Below are 9,565 nucleotides of genomic sequence, written 5' to 3' on the forward strand. Positions count from 1 at the left end.
CAGCATATTTTCTCTTTCTATGACGCCACTTTAATTCAGATGGGTGTAGTAGATCCTCCCGTTTGTCATATTATGACCTTTTGGGGATTCCGGGTTTGAGTCCCAGCAACCTATATACCAGTGGTACAAAGTGACTCAGTGGATGGAGTGGTCGGGCTCGGTTACTAGATTGATGGCGTGTCAACGTGACCCGACTGCGTGACTTTGCTAATAATGTCAACAAACAAACAAACAAATGAAGAAACAAAAACCATCATGTTATGGGTGATTAAACTACCTATCCCCATGCCGGCCACACACGTGTATGTGAACCCTTTCTGTGGACAGCTGAGTTTGTTTGTTTGTTTGTTTGTTGCTTACCGCCGCACTCAGCAATATTCCTTTTTTTTATGACGGCGGTCTGTAAATAATCGAAAGACAATCCAGTGATTGACACTATCGATCTACTTATTTGGGATACGATGACACGCATCAACCAAGTCAGCAAACTTGACCACCCGATCCCGTTAGTCGCCTATTACAACAAGCATAGTCACCTTTTACGGCAAGCATGGATTGCTGAAGACCTATTCTATCCCGGAGGGCAGCTGAGAGTTTGAGTGGGTGTGGCTGTGTCACTGGGAATCTCTAACCAACTCTTCTTTGATAGTATGCTGACAGTGTAAGTAAAACATATCACGCACGTGTTGGTAAAATTATTGTTAGAACGTACTTCGTTTACAACCATTTGGAATATCAAGTGTTTATTTAGCCTACATGTATGTCTGTAAATTATCGAGTTCGGACCAGATATTCCAGTGATTGACATCATGAGCATGGGGTACGATGACATGCATCAACCAAGTCAGCGAGCCTGACCGCCTGATCCTGTTTGTCGTGAGAGGTGACTACCGTGACTTGGTTGATGCATGTCATCGTATCCCATTTGCGTAGATCGATGCTCATGATGTCAATCACTGGATTGCATTGTCCAGACTCGATTATGTACAGACCACCGTCATATAGCAGGAATATTGCTGAGTGCGGCGTTAAACCACAAGCTAATAAACAAACAAACAAACACACATGTATGTAGTGCATTAAATACAAATACACTACATGTACATGACATCTGTTTATGTTGATTAAGAAGTTGAAAATAACGATCATGATGGGTTAAGATGCACAAGGGGGTTAAGCTAAAAACATTAAGCATCTCAAACGCAGCTTTCCTAATTAGCATGTTATCTCTTTAAATAATTGTTCCTAATATCCATGGTGAACTGACTACTCTAACAATTGTCTATTTACAGAAGCAGATATATATGGACAGGCTTATCTCACAAACACGAGAGCATATTTGTTGTCATGAGCAACCACCCTCTTTCCTTTATCACGCGCATTCGCATCCGATTCTCAGCTCTAGCAGCCTATTCTCACCTCCATATCAGCTCCAGACACCTATTCTCATCCTCGCATCCGATTCTCAGCTCTAGCAGCCTATTCTCACCTCCATATCAGCTCCAGACACCTATTCTCATCCTCTGTTCAGCTCTATCAGCCTATTCTCATCCCCGTATCAGTTCTAGCAGCCTATTCTCATGTCCATGTCTACTCTAGCATCATATTCTAATCTCCGTATCAGTTCTAGCAGCCTATTCTCATGTCCATGCCTACTCTAGCAGCATATTCTCATCTCCGTATCAGTTCTAGCAGCCTATTCTCATCTCCATGTCTACTCTAGCCCATATTCTCATCTCAGTATCAGCTCTAGCAGCCTATTCTCGTCCTCCTTTCAACTCTAGCAGCCTATTCTCATATCCGTATCAGCTCTAGCAGCCTCTTTTCGTCATCTGTTCAGCTCTAGCAGCATATTCTCATCTCCGTATCAGTTCTAGCAGCCTATTCTCATCTCCGTATCAGTTCTAGCAGCCTATTCTCATGTCCATGTCTACTCTAGCCCATATTCTCATCTCCGTATCAGTTCTAGCAGCCTATTCTCATCTCCATGTCTACTCTAGCCCATATTCTCATCTCAGTATCAGCTCTAGCAGCCTCTTTTCGTCATCTGTTCAGCTCTAGCAGCCTATTCAAACTCCGTATCAGTTCTAGTAGCCTATTCTCTTCCTCAGTTCAGCTCTAGCACCCTATTCTCATCTTCGCATCAGTTCTAGTAGCCTATTCACATCTCCGTATTAGCTTTAACAGCCTATTCTCTTCCTCTGTTCAACTCTCGCAGGCATTTCTCAACCTCTGTTCAACTCTTGCAGCCTACTCTCATCTCCGTATCAGCTCTAGCAGCCTATTCTTATCTCCGTATTATCTCTAGCAGACATTTCTCAACCTCTGTTCAGCTCTAGCAGCTTATTCTCGTCTCCGTATCAGCTCTAGCAGCCCATTCTCCTTGCCTTCTCTGCTCTAGTAGTCAATTTTCATCCCTAGATTTCCTTGATGGATTTCGTCATGGAATATTCCTCAAATTGTTTTGGGGCAAACGGACAGAACATTTTTATTACTTTAAGAATCCATCTCAAACAGACATCAGTGTTTTAGAATAAATATTACAAATTCTTCAAAATTTACCTACACCCACAACTTTTTTAGTGGCCATTAACGTAACAGATAACTTGAGTTGCAAATACATGTATATTGGGCGTGTAAAGTAAAATATTTGAAGATTGTCTGAAAGTGGATTTTCTCATGGTGATATTGTTCAGATACAAAGCAATTATATTGCGAAATCTTTCCTGATGTATGCTGTGTGGACATCCATATTAATGAATAGAGCATAAACATATGTCAATTAGATAAACAAACACGACAAGAGTGATGAAAAAAGAAACCCTTAATTGAATTGTTTGTGATATTTCTAATATGTTTATTTATTCGACGAAAAAATGCATAACCCTAAAATTGATAAAACAAATATTTTGCTGTATTATACATTCACATAAAAACACGTTTTTAAACACACTTCAGTGTTAAAGTAAATATTTGAAATTGCATATTGTAGCACAGCTACACGTATTAAGTTTAAAATTATTTTGGGGGGTTTATCACACTAAAACATGTTTTATGCTAAGGTTACGTTTTAATGACAGTCTAAGCTTCCATAATTGCCAATTTAAGGAAGATCTTAATCATAACGGTACAGTTCCTTTCATCAATCTAAAAATCCTAATTTTGTCGGAGAGTAGCGTGCACTTTAAAACGTCGTTATTAACACTACTCTATCGCACGACCCAAGGACCTGGAGTTTCATCAACAGAAAATCCTTGACAGTCTCACAAAACAATACCCCGCCATTATCTCATCAGTGTGGAGTTAATGCTAATCGTCATATGGTAACCGTACGTTGACAAACACTTAATCGGCCCCATAACGGCTCAGCCAATCAGAAGGCAGTGTAAATATTTCAGTAAGACCAGGCTGCAAGCAGGAAAACTACCCAAGCGTGACACACACACACAAACCAGCCTTGTCGGGGCCTTTGTAAACATGGGACGGCCTGGCTTGTGTTACCGGTATTCTCGAAAGATAAACTGACAACTGGGGTTTCTAACTTTTTATAGTTTGGGTTATTATTTATAGCTTTTCACAAATGTATTTTGTAGTTTTCTTCGGTAATGATGTACTGATTAAACGTCCAATACAACGTGACTCTTGATAATGTTTTACATTTTTAAAAATTAACACTCTATGAGTAAAGAGTTGGAGTATTGGGATTTTTTAAATAGAATTATTTGAAAATTAGTTTTCTTAAAAAACATAATTATTGTAATTTCGAACAGAAACAACAAAATATTAATAAAACTATTGCGAAATCATTTCACACTCGCGTATTGATAATGTTGAATTTGTAATAACATTAATATCAGAAAAATATTATTAGTGTAGCTAGGATTTTATAGCCAGGATATACGAAGTAAATATTGAATGAGTCGATTTTCATCCCGGGATATAAGCTATTATTTCACTATTACATGAACCATAATCACTTTTGAATAAATGAACCTGTACATATTATAAACAAAGTAAAATTAACATATTCGAGTAAAAGTTACATTATAAATTTAAAGAATTATAAATAGAAATACATTAAATGATGAAATATTCATCGTGTGCTGTAAGATGCGAATATGAATGTACCTTGGAACTATAGTTTTAATTTATGTATTATTATATACAGACGATCGCCGCGAATAGCTGCAAAATTGCTGATGCGGCGTTAAGCAATATTCACTCACTCACTATACAGACTAAATATAAAAGAAAAATGAATTAATTCTAAATTCTCCCCGAAGTATATTTCCCAGAATTAATGTTAATGAATTAATTGCGATACGCCTTTAAGGCCAGTACGACAGGTGACATCCGTCAGAACGCTCCTAGTCGATTAAACAGGTTGCTTCCAGAGAATTGATTAAAATTTGATAAAAATCGATTTGATCTAATGTTAAAGGTTTGGTCGATTATTGTCTCGTGTGTTTTTGTTTTTGTAAGTCGTTCTTTGATGATGGGTAGAACGTCATCCCCCATCCCTTTTGTCCAGACATTCGGAATCAATCATTCATAACTATCCATCAGTGTACGTGAATAATATATATGTATTTGGGCGAGTGTAGGGATTCCTTTAAACCCTCATGTCAAGCTGGCGTTCTGCCCGTCTACAGAATGCTTGCCGATCTCCATCGTTAATTATTCACCGGTTCCCCTCAACAGCCGGTCGCCACCCGGTTGTAAGCGTGTTCATCATGAGTCGAATATATGAAAGGGTAGATTTGTTTCTACACTCGCTTAAATGGTTGAGCAAATTAAGAATGTCAGAATCGCGTGGAAATGAGTGAGTTTGGTTTAACGCCGCTGTGAACTTTATTTCAATTATATCACAGCGTATCAGTTGATGTGGGCGGAAAACATGGCGTGATGCAGATCTATGTTAACCATTTTGGCAACTTGGTTTGTATACTCCCCAGGGAGTTGAGAATGGAAACTGGAATGAAAACGGATCCTGTGGTTGGGGAACAAATAAATCCGCATTTGAGCAGACACTAGTACCTGGATATATAAATATAAATATATCATATAATAATAATAATTTTGATGAAATACGCGAGCAAGGATAACCCTCACAAACCAGGAAACATTGATCGTAGGTTTGTGGCACGCGTTACATGCCCCTAGTGCTCCTTGAACTGAAATCGGCAAATTCTTTCAGTACAATGATTTCTTGATTTAGAAATTTGTTAATCTGGCAAATTTCACAAAGCAACATTAGCGTTAAGAGGGTAAAAAATCTATGCTAAAGAGTTGGAGCTACGTCGGCCTTAAGCTTGGGGGAACGGAAGCAAGGACGATTTCACTTTGGACGCCACCGTCCGGATAGACGGGGTCTCGCTGTACCTCTATACCGAACCCACGCGAGTGTATTTTGTCCTTCTCAATACTTAATCACCCCCATGAAAATATCGGTTGTCTCCACCGTAAAAAAATATGTAATATTAAAACACTGTGTTTTTACTTAGACAGATTCGGGTTGCGTCTAAACACGACCAATTCAATACCACGTTATTAAGCATGTGATACTCTGTATGCTTAAGCAGAATTATTTACCATTCACATACATTGCTTACGTCTGGAATTGTTCAAATCAAAGAAAGACTTCCCATGCTTAATGCGACGCGGCTGTTACAATTTGTGAATGTTTTAAAGGTGGTATTTACACAGAGCAAATATTACATAACCTTATCTGAACCTACGTTTACGCGTTATAAGGGGAGTGCATTATAAACTGCCGCACAAAAGAAAGTATGCCCTTGAAAATTGGATTTGGTAAATGAATTACAAACATTATCGTTACTTGGCTGAAAACAATCGCTGGAACACTGCAAACTTAAAGCCCAAAACACAACAATGATACATCATTATCGTTTAACCATTTCGTGTTTGTTTCATTTTTAGCCACCATCAAACATTGGTGTATATTTTGTTTTGCCTGGCAGTTTATGATAAATATGTATGACTTGCATACCCGATTATATCTTCAGATATAATCCCGAGGGATACCCGAGGGAGGCAACTTGAAAAAAGTTGAGGATAGGTGCAATGGGGGTTAACGTCGCGTCCAAGATTATTGCACCTGTATAGCGACGTCATGCATGCGTGTGTGTGTGTGTGTGTGTGTGTGTGTGTGTGTGTGTGTCTGTGTGTGTGTGTTAGCCTCTTAATGTCGTGGTATTGAATGGGTAGTGTTCAAACGCAACCAGAATCATTTTAAGTAAAAACAAAGTGTTTCAATGTTAACGCCAGGCAGGGTAACAACAAGTGCCACCTGTAAACGTCTTTCAATTGGTATGACGCAGCTGGGGATCGAACCCCGGACCTTCCGCTCTCCGAGCCGACGCTCTACCGCTAGACTTATAGACCACGATTATAGGTCGATGCAGTCTAAATGTAATAGCTGTAAGTATTGAGAAGAATCTGGATTTTCATTAGATTTATTTGCATTTTCATTTCCGAGCTACACATTGATACATTCTCAATTTATTATCAGAAAATACGTTTGTGTTATCCAATTGTTAGAAGAATGGCGCAGAATTTCTGTGAATGGTAAATAGTGTTGTTGTGGTCAACTATGGTTAATATCAACTCGGATCGATATGACAGGAACTCTGCAAAGCATATGTCGCAATGTGTTTCGTATACAGCGAATGTTGGATGAAGAAACTGACGCTGAATGTAAAACGTTAACGTCAAAGAATAATCCAGATTATCTACCGAAACAAGTGGTTGAAATTATATGAATGGATCACTGAAAATCAGTGATGACACCAGGTGTTCGCGAAAAGGGTAAGCATGTCCTGCTCTGAAGTCACATGTAACTAAAGTATTATACTGTACGACCTCCTGGGTAAGTTCATAGCAGAAGTTAATTGTAAATATATTACTCAAAATAAGTTAAAGAACATCCGATGTGTTCATATGACTACAATTAATCAAAAGTGTCTGTTGAGTATTGCAACACACTGCCTTCCAATTGTAGGTGTTCTTAAACTTATCTTGAGTAGTATACATAAACACAGTTCAACAAGGAAATACATTTTAGTCGACTTAAGCGAACTTAATGAACCATTTCAGTTTTAAAAATATGATAACGTGTACAAAAATAGATGGAAGCTGGATCCACGAAACAAATCATCCCCAGGAGCATAATGTAGCATTGCCCAAGCCTGGAACCTGTCATTGTTGGCATTAGCTGTCATTAGTCAGTGTACGTTTCTATTAAGCTTCCTTGTTTCAGTTTGATTGGTAATTAAACATGAACACCCTTCAGGCGTTGTCGTATTAATTATTATTTTTTTATCGAATGGTTACACAATGAAGGGTTTATATGAACAGATATAGTAGCTGTGAGTAGATTTGACTACAACATGAAAATTTCCATGAAAGCTAAACTCCATGTCTATCCTCACAAAGGATATTGATATTGAGTTATTGTATTATTCTGTTTGAATAGTGGACGTACACTGCCTGCAGCAGTACTGTAATGTCAAGAGTAGTCACTCTTACCCAGGCTTATTCAGATGAGATCACGTAACATACATTTCTCAATAAATATTTTATTTTCAGTCGTTACAAAATAATTAGCAATTGTTCCAAAAGCCGAACAATATCGCTGGAAGATCAATAGGAACATGTACAATAAAGTCACATATAAAATATACCAATATTACCGAGGCAAGTAATATATTATTGTTTATATTGCATATAGCCATGTCATGCAAACCATTTGGGAAGGTGAGTCATTGTTTACCTGGCTTCTGAATCACTGTTGACAATATGACGGCTCCATTGTCAGAAATAGCTACAGGAGATAATAACGATATCTCATTTCCATCAACAAATCCTTTAAGTCCGGTACGATTAAACTATGTACACATGATTACACTGTTAAAGCTATAGTACAAATTGCACTAGCAAGAGTAAGATAAGTCCCATTGTCATCAATAGACACTTAATGTCATTTGTTCAATGCACAATGGCCTTGTCACATATCCCACTCAGATGCGACTAAATCCTTAAGTTCTGTATTATTCTGAAAGTCCATTGGTCTTTGCGATTTCTTCAAAAATCTTCTTCCGTGGTCCCTTATGAGATTGTCTTCAGTCTTTGTCCAGCAACTCCTGCAGAGCTGCAATGTATGTCTGTGCCATTTGAAGGGTTTCATATTTGGACAACTTTCTGTCGTCACTAAATGCCGGTATGACATCCCGGAGTTCGTCGAAGGCGACGTTAAGACTCTGCATTCGTCGTCGTTCACGTGCATTGGCGGCAATGCGGCGTCTCCGAAGGACATCTCTGCCCCCGTTTCTTACAGGAGGTCTCATATAGAGGTTTGTGGTCTTCATCTTCTGGAAGCTTGGTCGGTCGGAATCAGATCTCCTTATTACATTGTCTATAGAATAGGTCCAGGATTGGTTGGAACCATCCTGCAACGGCCTGTCCGACAAAGCAGGTCTGGTTGTAGTGTCCGAAGAATATATGAACTGACCACTTACGTAATTCTCTCGGTCAGATGAACTGTCCAGATCCCCACTTCTCTTCCTGTCAGACATCATTCAACGGCTCTGTCAGTTCCTCAAAATGACACTCACACAGATCTCGATCAACCGCTTCAAATAGACACTTTTACAAATATCTCGGAAGTTTCACTAACTGAGAGGAAATGGTCCCCTTAAATATTAAATTGATCCTGTTGGAAATCGATATAGGAGTATTGATAAATATTTCACGAAAAATCATCTATCCAGCCAATGAGAAAGGGGCGTTCCGCTCGAGTGCGCATGCCTTCAATGGCCTCACTCACATGACTTCTCGTCAATAGTTGAGCGCCGCCCATCTCGCGTGGTCACGTGCTGAGGTGAGACCCGTGAATGCTCCAGTGCGAGTCTTTCTGTCTGGCACATGTCATGGAATCAATCAATCAAACACAACCTTTGTTCTAGGTCAAGGGTCATACAAATACTCAGCTTTACCTCGCGCCTCGCACGTGGCTCCGTCCAAGATCAAGTAGCGGCAAGGTTTTTTGACGAAGTTCTAGTGATTTCCACACTTTACTCGTTGTAATTGTTTTCCCCTCTACTTGAAAAATATTAATTGAAACGGTGTAGTATTGAAGCCTTGTAATCCGCTGAATAATCTGTCGTACTGGAGAGATTTGAAACTTTACCATTTTGTCGTTGACGACCACAGAAACAAAGTAACGGTTCTCAGTGAGTGAAAGGTACACCATGTACCGGTTTCTCCTCAAGTCCCCGACAATTTATCACAGCATACAGACTACCATGGTCAGAATGTAAAGGTGATATATTAATTAAATATAAAGGGCGTGTTTACTGAACATAAAAAGTGAATTTCTCATTATTGTGTACAGCGTCAATAAATAACACGTAATCATATTTTTTTTATCGTGTAATCCAAACACATGTGGAAAATATATTCTCACCATTAAACAATAAGTATGTTTTGATGAAATATTTATGTAAAGGGATAATCTAATTTTAAAATCAAGAAATCTCGTTATCTT

General features: G+C 38.8%; 1 protein-coding gene across 1 annotated transcript; it reads right to left on the reverse strand.

Moving 5' to 3' along the window:
• Positions 1 to 8,141: 8,141 nt before the first annotated feature.
• On the reverse strand, positions 8,142 to 8,594 carry LOC139467580 (neurogenin-1-like). The gene has a single exon (XM_071249115.1). The coding sequence runs from the start codon at positions 8,592 to 8,594 to the stop codon at positions 8,142 to 8,144; it is 453 nt and encodes a 150-aa protein (XP_071105216.1).
• Positions 8,595 to 9,565: the final 971 nt, after the last annotated feature.

This window comes from Haliotis cracherodii, unplaced genomic scaffold (genome assembly GCF_022045235.1).
Source record: "Haliotis cracherodii isolate W230 unplaced genomic scaffold, xgHalCrac1.p SCAF_2, whole genome shotgun sequence".
NCBI lineage: Eukaryota > Metazoa > Mollusca > Gastropoda > Lepetellida > Haliotidae > Haliotis > Haliotis cracherodii.